The sequence below is a fragment of the Bombus affinis genome, chromosome 6, assembly GCF_024516045.1.
Source record: "Bombus affinis isolate iyBomAffi1 chromosome 6, iyBomAffi1.2, whole genome shotgun sequence".
Classification (NCBI taxonomy): Eukaryota; Metazoa; Arthropoda; class Insecta; order Hymenoptera; family Apidae; genus Bombus; species Bombus affinis.
In genome coordinates, this window is record NC_066349.1 from 15,759,689 (window position 1) to 15,780,388 (window position 20,700).

A 20,700-nucleotide genomic window follows, 5' to 3' on the forward strand; every position below is an offset into this window, starting at 1 on the left:
ATAGAATTAACATAAAAAAATAAATAAATTACACGTTAGTATACAAAGTAATAATTTATTTAAAAAGTTGTACTTTTGAATAAAAAACATTTGAAAAATTATTTGGTTTGTAAATATGATTTCCTATATTAATCCCATATAAACGAACGTTGCGCTGTTATAATTCTTGAAATTCCATTTCAAACAGTTTTTTAATTACATCATTCATTTGTAACTCTTCTGTTATTTCAATTATTAATTCCTCTATCAATTTATCAGATATCCTGTTTAAAAATATTTTTATCATTTAAAATTTGTAAGAAATATATAGGATAGTATACTCACCATGCCACGATATCCCATGGTTTATTTTGTGTATTGCTAGAATACATTGGCCTTGATTGACACAATTTTTTATATTCACATCTGTATGTTAGAAATAGTAATTCAGTTTCTTCTGAAATAGCAAGCTGCACTCCATTTTTGATGTTTGAATCAGTAACTTTTCCGTTATGAATAATCTAAAGATTTTGTTAAAAAAACATATATAATTTCTATCTATTCTAATTAGATGCAGTATATTATGTCACATACTTTTAGTGCTGTTTCATAATCTACTTGACACGAAGCATCACAATGTGTCATTTTAGGAACTTTGCCCATAGAAGATATACAAATTAATTGTACATTTTCATTGTGTCTTTTAATATCAGATAAGCTGTCGCAATTCATAAAATATTCAATTTTATTGTGCTTAATGAAGATGTATTTTTATTACTGTATTCTATTTACCCATTAAGATTACAATGTGATTGTTCATAACTGGTTTTTGTTAAAGAGGCTTTAGTATCACAATCTTTAGGTGACTGATATTTTTGTAAAAATTCTCTTAATGTTTCCATAGACGTTTCCGAAACAGGTTGCATCTCCAATTCATTTTTCTATAATATAATTCACAATAGTAAATATTAAATAATATATTAATTTTCATTATATATATATATATATATATATATATATATATGTATATATAATATAAAATAAACTGCAATGAGTGTTACCTTTTTTGATACAAGAGCCACTAAGTCGTTTATTACAGGAGCTAGTGCAACCAAATGCTCCTTGGGAATTGTAGTTACTTTTTTAATTAAATCATCCTCCTCGTTAGTAAAATTGTTTGCTTCAATATTTACTCCTTTGCTTTTCATATTTTTCGCCTCTCGCATTTCTGTAGATGTCTTTTTACGTATTGCGACCGATTGTTGTCCACTATTTGTTTCAGGTTTACGTTTAGTTCGAATTTCTATATTACTGTCCTATTTTATAAAACCCAATATTTTGTTAAATCCTCCTTAAGATATTTTATTTTTAATATAACTTACATTTTCAGAATCTATAGTTAATCCATCCATCACAGTTCGAATGTCATCTTCTTTAGAATTATTTATATTTTTCATGGAATCAATCTGGACAACGTCCCTCGAAGATGTCGTACGCGTTATAGGGCTAGGATATAGTAGTTCCGGTAACGTATAATCCTGAGTGTACAAATTTCCGATTTCCTTAGTATTATTCTCATTTTCTTTCTGATAAGTATAGCCTGCAAAATATATACTTAAAGTTATAACATATCTAGAATAATATGTATCAAGTAATATAAAACCTGAAATAATTTTCGTATACTTTTTCTTCTTATATCGTTTCTTCTCTTTAGATTACCCTTAGACATTTTAACATCCATGCTGTACATGCTTAACCGATTAGATAGATTCTTGCGATTGTAACGTCCTTTGTTAGGTAAAAATATTGGTGCAGTAGTGATTACAGATTGTACATTCTTATGACTTGTGCATCCATATCTACTTTCTAAATTTAACTTTAATTTAGATAAAATAGCATCACATTTATTTTGAAGATTCTTCCCCTGCAGAAGAATACATTTTTAATAGATTTTATAATTTATAAATATCAATAATAAAATTTTCTATTCAAGCATTACCAACGGTATAATTGTAGTATCTCCTGAACAGAAATAGTAAGTAGAAATCTCAACTTTATCACAAATATTTATCAGATTGTAGACAACCTGTAACACATCTTGAAGCTTTGTAGAATGACCTTCAAGAATAGAGTTTGGAATATGTTTATAATAAGCAGTTAGAGCTTGTATTAATAACTGATGAGCAGCAACCAGCTTTTGTTTTATCATATCTTGATGAAATACAATATTCTTATATTGTTTTAATCCTAGTCTGGGAGACATAGCTCTGATATGTCTTTGAATGCTTGTAACAAGTCTGTTAAGATTGTACAGATAATTTCTTGAAAATCTTATAGAAAATTCTAGTGTTTGCTGTTGTCTTCTTTTCAAATCACTATCACCATCTGGTAAAGGAATTCTGCATAATCTAAATGATATTTCATCTAGTAGTTCAGCAATTTTCTTTTGCATCGATAATAGTTTCTGTATGGTAAATGGATCTGGTTGTATATAAACAATATCATCTTTGTTATTACTTGAGTCTGTATCAGAATTATTCTCAAAATGGTTGGTTGCACGAAGAAGTTGGTTTGTATAACATTTTTTCTCTGTGATAGAAGAATCTGACAAAGACTTTTTAGCTTTAGATTTAAAAACTGTTTTCTGTCCTTCAGATTCACTATATATATAAATATTACTGCCTCGAGAAGTTGGAACTGAAACATTAGTTTTACATGTACCCCTATTCTTTGTTAACATTTTCTCCTTTGAATAATTGTTCTTGGTGCTGTTTACCTAACATAGATGAATTAATGAAAATTTGATATAAGTTAGAACAATATAGTGAATTAACACATTATAGTACACATAATGTAGATCAAAATAAAAGCTTCAAAACACTTACTTTTGTATAAATCTCTTCTTTTTTAATATTAGATTTAGGATTTCGAATTCCTTTACTTCGTTCAGGAAGGGCATCTTTTTCAAGTCTTTTAAGTTCTCTATCTACAGTTTGCATATTTTCTTGCAACAGGTCTTTCATATTTTGTATAGAATAGTCGACATCTTTTTTGTCAAACCTCAAACTATTTAACTCCTGTTCTTTAACGAATGAAGCCCATATACGTTCCTCATCCTCTTTGCGCCTATGTCTCTGTACATTTCTTACTATGTGTTTAAAATGACTTTCAGGTATATACTATAACAAAAGATATTATTTTATATTAATGGTTTTTGCCATTTTAATTATTATATGTATTTAAATATGCTTGCATGTTTGTATATATGTATATATATACATGTACATTTGTTTACATATACAAATACCTTAAAGCTATAATCTTCAGTTACTTCTAAAGAAAGAAAATGTTCTCTATCTTTGTTACTTATTTCATTGGTTGGTCTATTTTCTACCATAAAAGACATTTTTTCTAGGATGAATTAAAATTTTGCAGAAGCGACAATCAAATCTTTTTGTTTACGCAACAGTATGGCAAAAAATATCTCAAAGGATGTGTGAACTCGAGAAAAATGGGTGTAATCCTATTTGTTTCGAATAGTAATATAGAAGAAAGTTAAAAAATTGTCTTCTATTCGGTTTTTGAACAGGAGTTAAATTAGCATCTTAACCTCGATCTTTTGACAACATACCAAAAATACTTCAGAGTATTCTTTTACATCGAAATTAGGCCTCTATTGAATGTTATATATTATATGTATGTATGTACATATATACATATGTATGCATAGATGTTTAAAAATTAAAAACACACGTTCATAAATACATGTCTATTTTAGTTGATATAAATAATTTTTACTTATATTTGAAATGAAACACAATTTAGATTGTAATATCTCAATATCAATTTCTTTAATACATCAGAAAATATTATATCAATACAAAAATTCTTTTGCTTCGTTAGAAATTACAATCAACTAAGTGCAGAAAACTACAGGAAACTTTACAATAGAAATATTTTGACAAATGATTCTTAATATGATTATGCATTAAAAATTAAACAATTTTCTTTTAGTTGGACAAATTTTTAACTCATGAAGATTTACAGAATACAAATATAAATAAATAAGTCAAAATAGTATTGATAAAAGTTTGGGTGCGGTTAAGGCGTGCTACCATTTGTTAAGTATCATTGGATCAATACTCATGCGCGCAAGGATATAGAAAATACAAGTGTCGTGGTTGTGAACGAGTTTTGTCCTGCGTATCTGAATAGTCTACCTGACGATCTATACCTTTGCGCGCTTGCTTTTCAAATTATTCAAGTAATCAGCATTACGATCAACCTTTATTATTCTTCTGTTATGATATCATTAATACATTTCTATACGTGCTCCCAAGAATTTCAAATCTCCTTGTCTAAATATATTTAATCAACTATTTCTTAGAAACGACTAAATTTCTCTTAACAGTTTATTGTAAGTGACCGCAAAATTGTTGCTAAACCGTTAACCAATCCTTAGTTAGTTCGACGTGACGTCAGGAAATTCAGGCGCAGAATCACAATCCACCAGGCTCCCGATTACTTGCATGTTGTCGATTTTTCGCCTTTTATTACGCAAAACGTCTGGAAATTTAAATCTGATTTGGTAATGTATAAGAAGACAATTCCTTCATTCTTTCCGCAGATTTAATTTATTTTTATTTCTTTTTATTTTTTGTGCTTGTCACATATCATTTTGTAATACTTATATTTTTACAATGATGTTAAAATATGCCGAATAACAATTTAATATTATGAAATGATCTTAATGGTAACGAAAAACGATATGTTACTTTTCTGTTAAGAAACAAAACGATATTGCTGTATTTGCATTTTAAAACATATTAAATTTTCAAATTAATAATCATTTAAACATTTTAAACGGTGTATTTCATTATATGAATATTTCGTATTTCAATGTTTCTTCTATTTTTTATACAGATGATGTTTTATTTGAATTGTTTCAAATTATAGTGTAATATTTTTTCAGATTTCCAAAACATGATATACATCTAAGGAAAGCTTTTTCTAAATAAAAAAGTAATTTATATCTCTGTGATTTCTGTTTGTGTGTGTGTGCAAAAAATTTTATATGTCATTGAATTTGCAAATATTTATGTCTTTACATCTCAAGTGAACATAAATTTTTTCAAAATGGCATCTACAGTATTAGTTAAATTATCAACTGTACCATTTCCTCAAGTAAGTATTAGTTATATTTTATTTAAAATATAAATATTCATCTAAATAATACACATATTACTTTTAGGGAAAGAAATCATCATCAGAGAGAGATATAGTAACATTAACAGATAGGAATGAAGGGTTGAATCAAAGTATAAGACATCAAACTATAAATATTGATAGAATAGCTCAACTGGAACAAAATATGAAATTTTTACAAGAACAACATCAAGCAACTTTGGTGGCTTTACACCAAGAAGTAGAATCATTACGTCAAAAAAATAGAGGTAAGCAGTAAATCACAACATTCTTTATCAATACGTTTGTTTCTCCATAAATAAATAAATCTCTAATACTTCGTAATTATGTGTAGATTTACAGTTTCAATTAGTATTCTCAAAAGGATCTACTTATGTACCTAGCAGTCCTTCTTCTCCTGAAGATAATGGAAGTGGGTTTGTGAAACCAAAGGTATGCTTTACAGTCTTGATGTGTTTCATGTAGATGTATGTGCGTATACGCTCATGTGTGATACCAGGAACTTTAATTAGAAATTCTCTTTTACAGGGTAGCCCAGTATGTGTGAATGTTACACCATTACAAGTGGAACTTTTGGAGAAAGATTTACAAGATACCAAAATATCTTTACAAGTACTTAGAACAGAAAATCAGTATTTTTCTGAAATTATTGAAGAGCAGAAAAAGTTAGTAGTTGCAATAATTATCGGAAGTACATAATTATAAATTATAAAAATAATTTTGTTCATTGCAGAAAATTGAGTTCAATAGAAGAACAAAAGATAAATAAGAAGTCAATGATAGATGTAGGAATCCAAGTAGGACTTCATTCCCCTCGAGCACATTTAATTGCATGCTTTGAAGGCACAGAAGCAGCGATAAAACGATTACGCAAGCAAAATGAGGAACAGAGAGAACAGATCGCAACATTGAAAGCAACATCACCAAATATGAATGGTAATAAAGGAGCTCGATCGCGTGACAGTAATAATAGTCATCATAGTCGCGGGTCACCTACGAGCACTATACAAGAACAAACTCCTCATATATTTCCACCATTACAGAGCTACTGGCATCACAAGTCATTTAGGTAATGAGGACTTAAAATGTTTATTACTATTACAGCATATATATATTTTACAGTTTATTTATAATACCACATTGCAGGAACGGAAGAAATCGACACAATAAATCGGACCATCAGACGGAGATGGATTCGACTATGTTACCACAACTCCAAAATGGCAATATAAAATTAGATACGATGATGTTTGAATCTCTATGTTATCGATCTCGTGGTCATCGTAATTATTATCGCGATGAAAGCAATCGAAAATATAGAGGAAACATTTCACAAAAAGATCGTAGAGATAGTGAACATAATCACCATCATCACCATCATCATCATCGACGAGATTACAAAGATAGGAGTTCTAAAAGTCATCAAAAAGAATTTCCAGATTCAGCAGAAGGATCTAGCGAAGCTGATAATTCTGCGGGTGGTAAATCATAAAACAAAAGTAGTCTGTTAATATACTAGTTATGTAGCAGACTTCCTATTCTCTACCTATATACCAACAATTACGAAAGACTCCAACAACGGTATATTTGTTAATAAAAGAACAATCTACGTTTTCTTATAACTGCTTTAATAAGATAGTATTAGTTATATGCATACAGCTTGGAGTAGGATAGTCGTAATATCAAATTAAAATTACGCAATCTTTAATGTAAAAATCTAGTCAAATTTTACTCATTATAGATTACTAATATAAAAATAAAATATTCGTGCTTAATGGATACAAAAGTATTAGCTTGTATGATTATTTCTGCTGTTACAAAATAAATAGAAAAATATATGACTGTACCATTTTTAATCAGGAAAGTGACACTATATTTCTCTCCGACAGAAAATATGATCACAATGATGATTAGAAAGAATATGAAAATGAATAATAATAATAATTACAATAATAGTAATAGTAATAATACAAATAACAATAAAAATGATACAATCGATATTTGTGCAATGCTATGTTCTCAAGCTTTGAATGATAAAACCTTACACTTAATGTACACGTATGATATTTCAGTATTATGTATACATATAATTTTCTTTTATAATATTATTTATATAAAATTAAGACTTAATATGTAATTGAATGATTCAGTGATTATTTTTTGTTATATTTTTTAAATAATTTGACATAACATTTAATATACAATACGTTTAATAAAATGTAAGTGATGTAAACAAGAAAACTGTCCTGTAATGTTTATTTATTTAGTAAGATTGTAAAAAAATAATTAAATGTCAGTTTTCGTTTTATTTATTCTCTCCTTCATTTGGAACCTCTTTTTGTATTTTTCATTAAATTTTAATAAGAATAATTAATATTATTAAACATATAAAAGAAATATTTTAAAAGATACAAAGATATCTATATATATATACTAAAGATGTAAAAATTAATCAGTTATTAGCTGTTGTCATAATAGAGAATTATTATTTAAGACAACGGTACTTATAATTGCCGCGCAATAGCTCTTCGTATTAGAATCTACCAGGTATGGCAATTGTTATGGTTATGACTTGATATTGGATAGTTAAACAAGCTAATCGAGATGTAAATTGTATGGACGATAGTTACTGTTTAATTATGCAAGACTATATAATTTAAAATAATATCTAATAAAAGGTATAATAACACATCTATATAAAGATTTATTTCTATAAACGTAATTATTATTAAATTTTGAATCTTTCTGTATCAATTGAAATGATACATTTTTAAAAAAATGTATTTAGTTATTCTCGTTAATAGTATCCTGACTATTGAAACAAATATAATACAAAATATTAAAAAATTTTTTTTATTTTTCATACTATATAATGTATAAAGATGCAAATGAATTAAATGTTGGTCGTAGCAGAAATGGTCGTCTCTGGAAGAATTCATCTCTGGTCGTACCATGGTTATATAGCTGTATTATATTATATGTATTTGAGAACCACTGAGAAATGAAAACGGTTGTGTTGTTCGTTGTGAGTTATGCATTATATTTGAATTGGTAGAAAATCTTGAAATTACGCGCGAATGTTGGTTGGTTTAGATATAACAAAAAAAAAAAAAAAAAAAAAGGAAACATAATAATAATAAAATAAAATAAAGAATTAGATAGATTTGATATCTTAGAATTTAAACAGTAGGTGTATCATTTTAATTTGTATCTCTCGATATTTATTAGTTGATTACAATGTTAAGACATCTGAGATGAACGTCAATTGAAATCCTTATGCTAAATACTTAATAAATATATAGGAACTATATTGTAACTACATTATGTTTGTGTATCTCAGATTGGTATGAAAGTGTAAGATGACAAAATTTTAAAGAACAGAAGAAGAATTAACTAAAAACAATAAACTTTAAATATATACATATGTATATGTGAATAACTAATTGAAATTTTTAAATGACACACATGACTGAGGTACGTATATTCTAAGTATTGTAATGATAATTACATCTTTTATAAATTTAAAATTTGCTTGTATTGCTATAGGTAAACTTTGTTGATTTTCAAATGGAAGAAAGATACAAAAAATTAGAACGAACTTTAAAATTAGCTTCACTTAGACAGGAAAACAGAACTAAAGATGTATCATGGCCATTACTTACATCCCCTAGTATTTCAAGCATTAACGCAGATCCATTGGACTCTACTACTAATATTCCATCTTTACAAGTTTCCAAAATTGATAATGAAGTTGTTTCTTCAAGCAATAATTTGAGGAATATACTGTTGAAAAAGAAAGGCATTAATAGTGATCACAAAATGATTGCTACATCTAGCGTTAAGAAGTTTCGAGAAGAAAATGACTATTTAAAAGATCATCTTATGATGCCACCACCCAACTTTAATGATTATTTTTGTATCAAAAAAAAATCAAACAAAACATTTCCAAATGTAAAATCTTTACCACAAATTAGAAGTAATTCCTCTGATATTGACATTGAATCACCTAAAAAAAAAGGAAATCACAGATTTTCTAGTAACGATGGAAGCTATATTGACAGCTTTATTCCCTTACAAATTAGTTGTGATAATTTTGAAAATAAGAATGTTAGAATGTTTACAAAATGGAAAGTTATATTAAATGACCAAAATCAGTTGGTTATTAAAGGAAAAATTGAGTGGTAAGATATGCAATATATACTGAGAGTTTTAATTTATTTGCTTTTTAATATTTATTTACTATTGATTTTATTATGTTAGTGGGAAGATTGCTCAGAGTAAGCCTATTGTAAGAAGATTAACGAGTACTAAAATAGTATCCGTTTTTAAACATTTGTATCACTTGCAAGGAAATATTGTTGATGATGAGTATGGTAAATATCTTATAGTATTTATGTATGTATGCACATGTTTATGTTTTGTATATATTGTATATTATTTCTTTATATTTAGAATTACCAGATTATGTTCGAGGTAAATTTTATAGTGGATTTCCTGATGATTGGGAAAATGTTTATGAAATTTGGAGAACATTTGTACAGCAAGGATATAGTGCAACTTTTCGTTGGCCTACTCCCATTACAGACAGTGATGATGATTTAAGAAGTGAAATAACAGATATCACATTTGTCGATTCAAAAAGCCCTAAGAATAAAAGATCAAATTTGAAGCCTTTTGAAGAATTCTATGCATCTGAAGCATCAGTTAATCTTGATTATACATATAATATTTTGCAAACAAAGGAAAAACAAAATCTCAATTCACATAGCCGTCAAAAAAGTGACTCATTCACACAAACATGTTTATCTGACACAATTAAGAACTCACCTTACAGAGAAGTCAGCATTCAATCTTTAAAAAATCAATATGGTAATGATAAAGAAAATATAAATTTGAATTGTACTAAAACTACAGTAAACAGTTTGAAGGATAAATTGAATGTTATTGTAAACAACTTAACAGATAAAAATTGTGATGAAGAATGTGTGGGTAAAATTATTGAGATATTTGATTGCTTAAATTATGTTGTATCATACGGGACAGTTAAAGATGATGGATCTAATATTGAAAATTCAAAATTAAAAGGAGATAAACATATAGTGGAAGAACAATATAATGGGATAAATGACAAGTCTCAAAATTGGGTAGAATCTGAATCAATTTCACTGCAACGTTCTGTAAATAGTAAAGTTGCAAATTATAACAATTCATCACAAAGAAAGAGAACTTTTGCGGAAATGAGTAAAAATAATGATATCAGCACTTCTGATAGTGAAAATGAAATTTATGTAGGGGTTCCAAGGATACCGATAAATCGAATAATACGACGGAAAGACATATCACTGAAGCCCTGTAAACGTAGAATACGAAAAAAAGCAATGTATCAAAAACATGATGCTATAGAAAAACAACATATTTCAAACGCACCATCAACTATGTCAGATAACAATAATGGAAGCTATATAAAAACAATAAGATCCGAAAAAGTAAATGTTACAAATTTTAATGATTCTAGTATCAGTATTATAGAAGACGAGAGGGCTCATTTAAAAGCAAAGGAATGTATAAGTTCAAATATTCAAAATAATGTAGATAAATATGTGAAATCTGATATCATGGAAAGCGAACAATGGGGAAAACCAAATGATTTTACGAAAATCGAAGATACACACGAAATCCAGAAACATTCTGTACAACAAAATTCAACAGTTATTAATAAACCTATCAACTATTTGCACTATTCTAATAAAAATACAACAGACAATGATCCTGAGTTTACTGTGGCTAAAAAATGCAATAATACAATGACGCAAACGAATTCTTACTTAGAGGGTAACAGACATAAGAACGATCAATATCAAAATCATTCATCCTGTCAACAATATGAAGAATTATTATTACATCCAAAAAATACCATGACTGAAATGACAAAACCTGTTGTAATTAGCTCAGTTCCTATTGATATAGAAATTAGAAATACACAATTACATTTCTTACAAGATCCAAAGGTAAATGTAATTGAGGACGAAAATAAGGCCATTAAAGATGCAAATGAAAAAGTTAAAAATAGAAATTTGATAAAGAAAAAGTCTCCTATGAAATCTAATGCTATTTCAAAAACGAACTCAAATTTATTATCTGATAGTACGCAATATTCTGAAGAATGCAGTAACATTCAATCGAGTAATGTCGATCCTATTATTTTGAAAAAGTCATTACAGGATAATTTAAAAGTTTCTAGACATAATAAATTTATGAGTAATTGTAAACCGAAATTATTATCTGCTTGGACACCGAAAATTTTATCCAAATCAGGATTACATTTAATTTTTGAGGGAAAATTATTAAAGTAAGTAATTAAATTGTATAATGTGCATTATTAATTTTGTATAAAACATATCATTATATTTATATAGCGAAGTTGGCCACATCATACATAGGAAGTTTAAAACGGATATAATATTTCGTCGAGTATCACAAAAATTGGTCGAAACAATTCATCATGAATTTTATCAATTAATTGGTGACTTAAATGATACGAAACATGGTTAGAACTTGAAATATAATATTTAATAACATTAAAATATTTGTAATTATATTTTATATATTAACGATATTATTCTATTTCATGTAGTTGTACCTAAAGAGTTGGTGAACCAATGTCGTTATGGTTGCCCTACCAATATAGAACAGTTTTGTGAAATATGGAAAACATTAGAAAATGGTAAGCTCGTGGTAAATAATAATAGCAACTAACAGTAAGTAATAAATGATATTGGAAGTATGTATCTATTTCAAATTCTAAATAGAGAAATTGTTTGTGTTTAAGTTGATATTACCGATTCGGTACACATTATAAATGTTGGTATGAGTTCAAAAGGTAGAAGAATAATACCTCCATTAAGTTATTGGAGAGGTAAGAAATAAAGATTTATTTTTTCTTATCTATAAAATGATACATACATGACATGATTATTTTTGAGCCTTTACCGTTTTCAGGAGAACGCGTTGTTCTAAAAGACAACAATCCAGTATATAATCCTGGTACTTCTCAAAACTCTCTAATAATTTCTCCTCATAAGTCTTCTGCTAAAAATAACGACGTAAAAAGGAGGAAAAACAGAAGTGATAGCAGCAAAAAAAGCCATTTAGACTTATCGGCACAGGTAACAACTATAATTAATTAATGTAATCGTTATAATGTGCTGAGCTTTACAAGAAAGTGCTAAATTTATTATCGTAGAATGTACCTACAATTTCACCAGAGAAATTGGTTAAACCCACTAAAAATGATACCAAATTAGTCGGACACAACAGACCCACAAGGATTGTAACAAGAAGTAAGAGAAAAGCTTTGCAAGAAGTGTCAGAATCAAGCGTTTCCAGTGATGATAAAAATATTTCCGCATATGAGGTAATATCACTTATTTACTTCTTTGTCTTTCTCTTTCTATAGGTTTTTCATCTTTTTCTTTACTTTCGTAGAATCAGAAAATGACATTTAATTCCGGAAATATAATAAGTAAAGACGATATAGAATCCATAAATGTTGAAAATTTGGTAAGTGGTTCTTCAATGACATCTATATTTATCATGACATTTTATAAAATTTCCAAGTATGTAATTACATTATTTTCGTAGCATGAATCTCGCATAAATCTTGTTACAACGAAACCGACAAAAATAAGATCAAACGCGAGAAAAGATATCGAACCGAATACGTCACTTAGTACCCTTCCTAAACAAATGTAAGATACTTACAATTATAATATCAATTTTATGATCTTGCATTCAATAGTATTGATACCACCGTATATTTATTCAGTCTTGGAAATCAACCATCAGCTGGGAAATATCGTGATGTAGTATATACGTATTATCAAGATGTTGCAGGTAAAAACGACATATTATCAGATGATCAAGTCTCTCATGTATAAAGCAATACGACGTTGAAAAAATTTTATTTATATGCACATTTTACAGTTATGACTAATATAGTGTAAATGTTTTGTTACATTTTTAAATAAAAAAAACATATATGTCTATTGTTCGTTTGCTGATATATGTTGTTTATTTTTGTTTCAATTGGGAAAGGATATTATATGTACTACTACTTACTAAAAAAATTAAGTAAACTTACAAGATAAAATTGAGTTTATTGTTTAATGCTGTAATTTAACAATCGTATAAAGTATGTAAGAAACATGCTGCATTTCTACGTTAAAAAAACATAAGAACTGTACAATAATCCAGCATCAATAAAATTACAATTTAAATAAAAATATATAACTTTTATATGAATTAATATATGCTGAATAAAAATATAAGAAAAAAATTCAAGGTTTAACTTTTTACATTGGACTCAATATATATATACATATATATGTATAAATATATATATATATCTTTTTAAAGATAATCGAATATGTAGTTTAATAATATAACATATATATACATATATAATATATATATATACATATATTATATGTATCGTGTGTACGCACGCACACGTACATACATATGTGACACATATATATATGTTTTATTGTTTATTTAAGTATACAAACGTAAAAGAAAATGCTGTTAAATTTAATAAATGGGCTCGGTAAATGGTTTTATACAGTACTTTTAATGCTCAACGTTAAGAGCATTTTGAATGAGATATAGGTCGCGATTCTTTTTCAACTTTTATCAGTATCTTTCTTTTTATATCACATGATATGATATAATCGGAAAGTATGATATATTATGTATAAGCGAACCTGTTAACTTTCATCATATAAAGGAGTACCATCTCCACTAAGAGACATACTTCGAGGACTTGAATTAGTGTGTGGTGTACCCCGAGGAGATTTATAAGAAGGTGTCCGATTCGAAGTTCTATTTCGCGGCGTTGTTCTTCCAACTGATTCTTCGTAATTTCGTGGAGTTCTCCTAGATTCTTCATATCTTGGAGTAGAGGTACTAAAAGAAAGCAGGGAGGGAAAGAACGTGAATAAAAAAAAAGAAACGCATAAAAAAATTATATAAGTCAAAAGAAATGCAAAAAGAAGGGACAAATACTTACGATACACGTGGTCCACTTTTTAACCGTGCCCACGCTTCCGCTGCTTTTTTCCAATCCATAGGATCGCCTGGTGTTGACATTGGAGGCGTAGGTCTATGCGATGGTGTTGATCTGTGATGTCCTGTTGAAGTTATCCCTGAAGGTGGAGGTGGATGAATGAAAGGACCTTGCTGATGATTGGGTGTTTGTTGCCCATATCTTGGAGTTGGTTGACCATGATGATGTGGAGTATGATGTGGTGTTTGATATGGCGTCATAAAAGGTGTTTGTCCCGAAGGTGTGTACGGAGTATTAGGATAAGTATGAACTCCACCATAACCAGCGGCATTTGCAGTTCCTGGTGTGTGTGGTGGATAATGATGAGGAGTCTGATTCGCCACTTGCGATAAAGAATGTAACATATGATGCGGAAGATTCTGCGCCACTCTTTGTATGGCTTCTTGATTCATTCCTATAATATTACAATAATGTTGATGTCAAACAAAAAAAAAAAATTGAAAAATTGATGAAAGTTGAAATACGTACCACTCACTGCTCCTGGCGTTGTATGATAAGGTGTTCTAGATGTCATTGCTCCACGTGGAGTACTAGGAGTAGATTGTCCAGGTACCGGATCACGGAAGTGTTCTTTGAACCATCGGAACAAGTCGCTCACTCTACCAAACATTTGCCCTCTGAACCTGAATCCTTCTGGTGATACTGTTACATATTCGTGACGACATCGAGTTCGCGGAAGATAAGATAGCAAAAACTTTCCAGGATAATTCTGAAATGATGCAAAAACATACACAAAATGTTCGAATCTTATTGCACGTCTGAACATATTTGAAAGCAAATCTTACTAACCTTTGCAGCAGATATTATATACGGAATTCCTCCAGGATTTTCCTTCTTTTGTTCTTTTAATATCTCTTCCGCTTTATCCTTAATGCCTTCTACAGCTGGTTTATAATATTTAAAGTCCAATAATTCCGAAGCATATGCAGCCATAGGATTAACATGTCTCGCAATAATTTCATCCAAATCCTCGAATTCTTCTTCTCCAATCCATAAGCTTTGACCGAGAGAAAAGACATTTTCTTTTTCCTCCTCTCTAACATCGATATGCTGATAAATCTCATCAGTAACTTTCCATGTGACAGTTAAATGATCAGCACCTTTACTGCTCGGTCGAACTATTGCTTCCCCTTGCTTCATAGTCTGCATTAACTTTTCAGCTTCTGCAAAACTGATGTTGTGAAAAGAAGGATGCACGATTACACGTTTCACATATGTCTGCCATAGTTTCGCTTTCTTGGCATCTTCTTCGACTTTCGCATCTCTTTGTTCTGCTTCTGTATCATAAAACGGATCTCGTTGTGGTCTAAAAATAAGATTAAAATAATCAGAGAAAATAACATTATAAAACAAATGTACGCACGCACGCGCGTGCGTTCGCACATCGAACACATTTACATACCTCCATTCGTGATTTTTATCCGTAAGGTCGCTACTTTTACTTGTACATTCGACGCTGAATCGCTCCACTTCAATCTTTATTATCCGACAATGTATTATTTGTCCTATGCTTACTCTCTCTTCAGGATTCGTAACGTGTCTGTCAGATAAATTTTTTATATGAATATAACCAGATATTCCATTATCTAATCTTAATCTCACGCCAGTAGCTTTGCCGGGGCAAGCTCCGGCGTCAAAATGATTCCATACTTCGGATAATTCCGGAAAATCATTTTTCAAACAGAATGGACATTGCCACAATCCAGTTTCGTCGTTTCTTACGGGATTGGCTTGATCCAACTGATCACCTTGCGGTTTTCTGTGGCTTATTCCTATTACTGTGGCCAAAACTAATTTCCCCACGTAAAATGTTTCCGGAGTTTCATTCGTTAGAATATCGAACAACCTTTCTGCGCTTAGTGACTGGTATGGTACACGTAAATCTTTATATCTGCAATTTAATTCTGCTCTGATATCGTATAAAGTGACACATTTATTGCCGAAACCTTGTCTTTCAAGTTCTTCCGCGAACGCATCCAAATCAAGATCTTTTAGTCTTTCAGGAGATTCGAGAATCTCTTCTAGTGCTCCGGCTGGATTAGCATCTTCGTCGTCGTATTCTAAAGCGTCGACTGCCATTTTTCTCGCCCATTCATACGTTTCGGGATGTACTCGAGACCCATCAAGAACTTCGACATATGCTTCGGTGCTGTCTCCTAAACTGTTTGTATCTATCTTAATAAAACCCGCACAGTTAATAAAAACCTTAGGTCCCATGTGACAAGAAGTTACAAGCTGAGTTCTATTTTCCAACCTTTGATTGGTTTGTTTCAACATTTTGATCAATGCCTGTCCTTTTCTCGGCCCCAAACCACACACAAATTGAACTAAATTCCCGCAATAAGCTTGTTGCACCGCCTTATTCACATCAACGCCAACTTCGTTTACACGATTCACGAATTCTAAATATAAATTATCCAAAAGTTCGTCTTTCGGCAATTGATCTTGCAAGTTGTGATACTTTAAACATAAAATTTCTTCGTCAGCGGTGCATAATTGAGAAAATTCCACCAAGGGATCCTGCATTCTTCTACCCAATGAGATAGCCTGTCGCAATAATTCCGGATAATCTCGAAATTCGGATACACCTTTATTACTGTTCGAGTAAATTTTAGCCAATTTATTGTCACAAATTTCTATCTTAATGTTTGGGAATTGTTCTTCTTCTACTAGGTTCGCTATACATTCTTTAATATCAGCTGCGATCATCATTGCCTCTCTCGATTCACCACCTATAACTACAACATGTGGTTTTTTTGTTGCTATAAAATTTCGAATTGCTAACAAGTCGGCTTCTTTCATGGCTTTCTCGTCCTCTCGGTAACTATTCTTTCGTTTCATTATGTGTGGCAATCTCAAATAATCTGTACATTCCCCATCTGGTGCGATTAAACAAGTGAACGCGGCTTGAGAGTATTCTGGGACATAAGCTAAACCCATTACCCGAAGTCCTTTACTGGTATCCCATTCCTCATCTTCTTCCTCTGGAAATTCACAGGTATAAGGAGCAACTTTAATCCAATTGTACATTTTACGACCACATGCTCTCATTACGCATTCTTTAGCTTCTGCAATAAGATTTGCTTTTAGCTCTTTCTTTAGACTCGGTAAGACAATACGTGTAAGTGCCATTTCAACACTCCCAACTCTCAATGCGTTCCAATCCTGGACATTTTTACTAAACTCGTCTCGATAATAAAGTTGTTTCATTTCGTCAACGTAGTTGTTACTAGTATTCCCTTCGATGCTATCACTCAATGTTATCGTAATTAATTTATCTTCTTCGGCTATAACCAAATTTAGGAACTGATCTCCAACCAGATCTCGCACTGGTTTATCCTTCAAATACTTCATCCCATAAACTGAATGGTTTTCATCGATCTCTTTGATTCCTTTTTTTGTAGGTTTCACAGATATCTTTGCTCTTTCCATGTACATTTCTCGGACACACTTCCTTACCAAAGGTTCACGCGCTAATTGAATAGCTACCATTAATTGAGCAGCTTTTAGTACTTCTTCCGGACTATTAAGTATTTGACTACAATATTCATTAGCAATGGTTAAAGGTTCCGTTGGCTCCTGATCTACTTCGTGTCGCTGATAATTGTCTCGTAAATTTTCGGCAAAATGTTCGGGAGTGAGACCGAACTTTTTTGCGAGGTTATCGAGGCCGGCCCGCCTGCAAATAGAATATGGACCAGTCCGAACAGCCTGTTTCAATGTTTCATCTGCTTCCTCTTCTTCCTCTACGTCCGGCTCCTCTTCCGGCAGAGGATCTTCTCCGTTTTCCTCAGCATCCGCAATTTGTTGTTTTCGTTTTTGAATCTTTGCTTCTTTCCGTGCTTCTTTCTCCTTCTGACGAGCAGCTTCCTGCATTGCTGGTATCTCATGACTATAGTATAACATGAAGTGGTGATAAACGTCATTTAGTTCCTCGCTGGTTTGCACATTTTTCAATCGTTCTATGTCGTCATCTTTAATCAATCGTACGTTATCTGGTAATGGAGCATCAGGATTTTTCATAATCTCATCTAACTGATAATTTCGCATTTTATTAAATAATTTTAATAAATTTTCTTTTCTCTGACGAAGTTGACACCACTTGGCGTCAAATTTGTACACTTTCCAGAGATCGTTAATGTTTAGTTCCGGTAGGACATATTCCTTTCTATAAAACGATATGAAAGGTACTTCGAATTGTTGATTTCGCATAAAGTCTAAAGCTTTTTTAATTTTACCGATCGTTTGAGGCCCTTTCCGAGCTCTTTCTTTAGCCTCAGCGTTTAGGTGTGCATCTTGAATTGAAATAGTTGGTCGACAGAACGCCTGTTTATAAATCCACTCCGCCTCTAAGTCTAGTTCATCAGAACCCTCTGCAACTGGCGTAACAGGAACAGTACGGAGTTGCATTCTCTCCGGTATATCTGTGTTCCGTATTTCATTATCCATATCGGTAAAATGACCGCGTTTAAGTTCGCTTGGTTCGTAAATTTCGAAAATACTTTTTCTCGTAGTTTTCTTTTTCAACTGTTTTTTCGGTCTTCGCGGTCTCTCGGCGTCTTCATCGTCCATGTATTCATCTTCTTCTTCTTCCTCTTCTTCCTCTTCTTCCTCCTCATAGTCCTCTTCGCCGTATTTACCAAATTCATCATAATCAAAATCAACACCAAAAATGTCCTGTGCTTCTTGCAAAGCTGCATCAGAAAAAATTGGCTTTTTCTTTTTGCGTTTCTCGGCAATTGGTCTACCGTCATCGTCAACAATAAAATCATCAGCGTCGGTGTATTCTCCTTCACTTCCTTCCTCGTCAAATGTGTCGACTTCAGGTCTGTGACTACGTTCGCTCCGCCTTTCATCTTCCTAACACATAATAAAAATGGGAAATGAAACGAAAAAGAATAGATACAGAATAAACGAAACAATTCTTTTTCAAAGGTATTCTTATGTCCATTTTTACATACCATTGCAATTTCCCTTTCCTGATGTAAAGATAGAAATAAGCACAAAAATATTGGGTATGTAATAGAAAGAAGTACAAATTTTGGACTATATTTTAATAGTAATATAACTTACATCGCCAGAACCTTCAAAAAGTTCGTTTGCAATAGCATCTCTATCATCGTCTGCCTCCTTTTCCTGTTCCTCCTCTGATTCCTCATCTTGTATCCTTCGGAGGCGTTTGAAACGTTTCTACAGTAAAGAAGCATATCACTTCATTTGTACTTCATATATAAGTTTACATACTTTAAATAAATGCATCAATTTGTACGTACCCTTTCAACTTTGACTCCTAAATTTTCTTCTATCAAGTCATAATCTTCATCTTCTAAGCGATCGTCAAAGTCCTCATCATCACTTTTTTTACGTTTTTGAGATACTCCAGAAGCATCACTATCGTCTCCCTCGCTTTCTTCTATAGGGTTGTCGTCAATGAGATCCTTAAGTTCCTCCCGTAAACGATCCTCATCATCTGTAAATAAATGATAAACATATTATGGTCATTCAATAATTATAGAATAAAATAAATAAAATATTATTGTATTTAGATGCATAAAAATTAAAAAAAAAAAAAAAAAATATTATGATACAACCTTGAAATGTATTACTCAATCCTCACCTTCCTCCTCTTCTTCATCACTTTCTTCCATAGCTTTTATTTTCTTCAGTTTCTTTTTTTCATTATCGTCCAATTCCTTCTCCTCCTAAATTTTAATAGAAGATCGATTAGTGACAGAAGTTTCAAACGATTAAAGAATATACATATAGATATACATATGATATCATCATAACAGCGTTATATAATGATATTAAAATCAACTATATAAATACCTCGCTTTCTTCTGCTTCCGAATGTAAAAAATCAGCCATTTTGTCAAAGAAAGTTTTGCTCTTCAATTGAGAATTCTTTGTCCGTCTTTACCGATCCGGAACAACGCAACCTTCTCAGATGAGACAAGAACAAGAACTGAATGTTGAACACTACATCCAACTAGGAGCAAGGACAGTGAGGAAATGAGACTGCTCACACCCATTGTCCTACTTGATCTACAGTACAGGTGCTGCACCACGCGGCGAAATGCTGAAGTTGTTCTGTGTTATTATATATAAGAACTTATTTAGTTCCACCACAGACGAACTATACTGACTGTAGTTCTACGCTACAAGAGCCTATTTCATTATACGGGAACTAATTGGTTTTATCAGCATACCAACCAATCTCGAACGATCACAACATTCGATCAACCGCGGGGAATAAAAAGTGATGAACGAAACTTTTACTGACATATTTATTACATTTTTCTAATAAAAACGAGACCTAACATGATTTAATTTGAAGTATATTTGCTTACTTAATAAATAATAATTGAATACATATCAAATATAATATATGA

At 30.9% G+C, this 20,700-nt stretch overlaps 4 protein-coding genes across 12 annotated transcripts; 2 read left to right on the forward strand and 2 right to left on the reverse strand.

The window, feature by feature from the left end:
- Nucleotides 1-35: 35 nt before the first annotated feature.
- LOC126917390 (uncharacterized) lies at nucleotides 36-4,194 on the reverse strand. Of its 6 annotated transcripts, none has more exons than XM_050724192.1 (10): nucleotides 4,095-4,194; nucleotides 2,865-3,158; nucleotides 1,979-2,755; nucleotides 1,663-1,903; nucleotides 1,362-1,579; nucleotides 1,041-1,295; nucleotides 772-920; nucleotides 574-697; nucleotides 325-500; nucleotides 36-263 (listed from the first exon to the last, which is right to left on the reverse strand). In XM_050724192.1, exons 1-10 carry the CDS (start codon nucleotides 4,095-4,097, stop codon nucleotides 158-160), a joined length of 2,343 nt encoding a protein of 780 aa, XP_050580149.1. In that variant the 5' UTR covers nucleotides 4,098-4,194; the 3' UTR covers nucleotides 36-157. The 6 variants fall into 6 exon arrangements, with proteins under 6 accessions (XP_050580149.1, XP_050580152.1, XP_050580150.1 ...); XM_050724195.1 differs by lacking the exon at nucleotides 4,095-4,194 and adding an exon at nucleotides 3,778-4,088; XM_050724193.1 differs by lacking the exon at nucleotides 4,095-4,194 and adding an exon at nucleotides 3,745-4,088.
- Nucleotides 4,195-4,432: 238 nt separating this feature from the next.
- LOC126917408 (uncharacterized) lies at nucleotides 4,433-7,022 on the forward strand. The gene is made up of 7 exons (XM_050724239.1): nucleotides 4,433-4,567; nucleotides 4,952-5,163; nucleotides 5,231-5,432; nucleotides 5,519-5,616; nucleotides 5,713-5,849; nucleotides 5,918-6,253; nucleotides 6,331-7,022. The coding sequence occupies exons 2-7, from the start codon at nucleotides 5,116-5,118 to the stop codon at nucleotides 6,674-6,676; spliced, it is 1,167 nt and encodes a 388-aa protein (XP_050580196.1). The 5' UTR covers nucleotides 4,433-4,567; nucleotides 4,952-5,115; the 3' UTR covers nucleotides 6,677-7,022.
- A 298-nt stretch (nucleotides 7,023-7,320) lies between these two features.
- On the forward strand, nucleotides 7,321-13,246 carry LOC126917383 (uncharacterized). 3 transcript variants are annotated; one of them, XM_050724177.1, is made up of 13 exons: nucleotides 7,321-7,862; nucleotides 8,525-8,658; nucleotides 8,731-9,365; nucleotides 9,445-9,557; nucleotides 9,637-11,533; nucleotides 11,601-11,731; nucleotides 11,819-11,908; nucleotides 12,014-12,100; nucleotides 12,184-12,350; nucleotides 12,428-12,598; nucleotides 12,670-12,744; nucleotides 12,826-12,932; nucleotides 13,010-13,246. In XM_050724177.1, the coding sequence occupies exons 2-13, from the start codon at nucleotides 8,641-8,643 to the stop codon at nucleotides 13,119-13,121; spliced, it is 3,603 nt and encodes a 1,200-aa protein (XP_050580134.1). In that variant the 5' UTR covers nucleotides 7,321-7,862; nucleotides 8,525-8,640; the 3' UTR covers nucleotides 13,122-13,246. The 3 variants fall into 3 exon arrangements, 2 of the variants coding, with proteins under 2 accessions (XP_050580134.1, XP_050580133.1); XM_050724176.1 differs by lacking the exon at nucleotides 7,321-7,862 and adding an exon at nucleotides 7,984-8,370 and having other exon boundaries at nucleotides 8,487-8,658; XR_007710925.1 differs by lacking the exons at nucleotides 7,321-7,862; nucleotides 13,010-13,246 and having other exon boundaries at nucleotides 7,979-8,658; nucleotides 12,428-12,597; nucleotides 12,666-12,744; nucleotides 12,826-12,860.
- Nucleotides 13,247-13,320: 74 nt separating this feature from the next.
- LOC126917379 (transcription elongation factor SPT6-like) lies at nucleotides 13,321-20,331 on the reverse strand. Of its 2 annotated transcripts, XM_050724148.1 has the most exons (10): nucleotides 20,138-20,331; nucleotides 19,926-20,010; nucleotides 19,582-19,778; nucleotides 19,382-19,498; nucleotides 19,270-19,287; nucleotides 15,711-19,168; nucleotides 15,098-15,614; nucleotides 14,777-15,017; nucleotides 14,252-14,702; nucleotides 13,321-14,148 (listed from the first exon to the last, which is right to left on the reverse strand). In XM_050724148.1, the coding sequence occupies exons 1-10, from the start codon at nucleotides 20,174-20,176 to the stop codon at nucleotides 13,950-13,952; spliced, it is 5,322 nt and encodes a 1,773-aa protein (XP_050580105.1). In that variant the 5' UTR covers nucleotides 20,177-20,331; the 3' UTR covers nucleotides 13,321-13,949. The 2 variants fall into 2 exon arrangements, with proteins under 2 accessions (XP_050580105.1, XP_050580106.1); XM_050724149.1 differs by lacking the exon at nucleotides 19,270-19,287.
- Nucleotides 20,332-20,700: the final 369 nt, after the last annotated feature.

Excerpts from the sequence above, each read along its gene's own strand:
- LOC126917390 (XM_050724189.1), bottom strand. The coding sequence starts at position 3,385 with ATGTCTTTTATGGTAGAAAATAGACCAACCAATGAAATAAGTAACAAA. Across the intron at positions 921-1,040 it reads TGGCTCTTGTATCAAAAAAG|AAAAATGAATTGGAGATGCA; the intron begins GTAACACTCATT and ends ATTATATTATAG. Across the intron at positions 264-324 it reads CCATGGGATATCGTGGCATG|GATATCTGATAAATTGATAG; the intron begins GTGAGTATACTA and ends ATTTTTAAACAG.
- LOC126917408 (XM_050724239.1), top strand. The coding sequence starts at position 5,116 with ATGGCATCTACAGTATTAGTTAAATTATCAACTGTACCATTTCCTCAA. Across the intron at positions 5,433-5,518 it reads ATTACGTCAAAAAAATAGAG|ATTTACAGTTTCAATTAGTA; the intron begins GTAAGCAGTAAA and ends AATTATGTGTAG. Across the intron at positions 5,617-5,712 it reads GTGGGTTTGTGAAACCAAAG|GGTAGCCCAGTATGTGTGAA; the intron begins GTATGCTTTACA and ends TCTCTTTTACAG.
- LOC126917383 (XM_050724177.1), top strand. Across the intron at positions 11,534-11,600 it reads TTTGAGGGAAAATTATTAAA|CGAAGTTGGCCACATCATAC; the intron begins GTAAGTAATTAA and ends ATATTTATATAG. Across the intron at positions 12,599-12,669 it reads AAAATATTTCCGCATATGAG|AATCAGAAAATGACATTTAA; the intron begins GTAATATCACTT and ends TTACTTTCGTAG.
- LOC126917379 (XM_050724148.1), bottom strand. The coding sequence starts at position 20,176 with ATGGCTGATTTTTTACATTCGGAAGCAGAAGAAAGCGAG. Across the intron at positions 19,499-19,581 it reads TAGGAGTCAAAGTTGAAAGG|AAACGTTTCAAACGCCTCCG; the intron begins GTACGTACAAAT and ends TCTTTACTGTAG. Across the intron at positions 14,703-14,776 it reads AACGCCAGGAGCAGTGAGTG|GAATGAATCAAGAAGCCATA; the intron begins GTACGTATTTCA and ends GTAATATTATAG.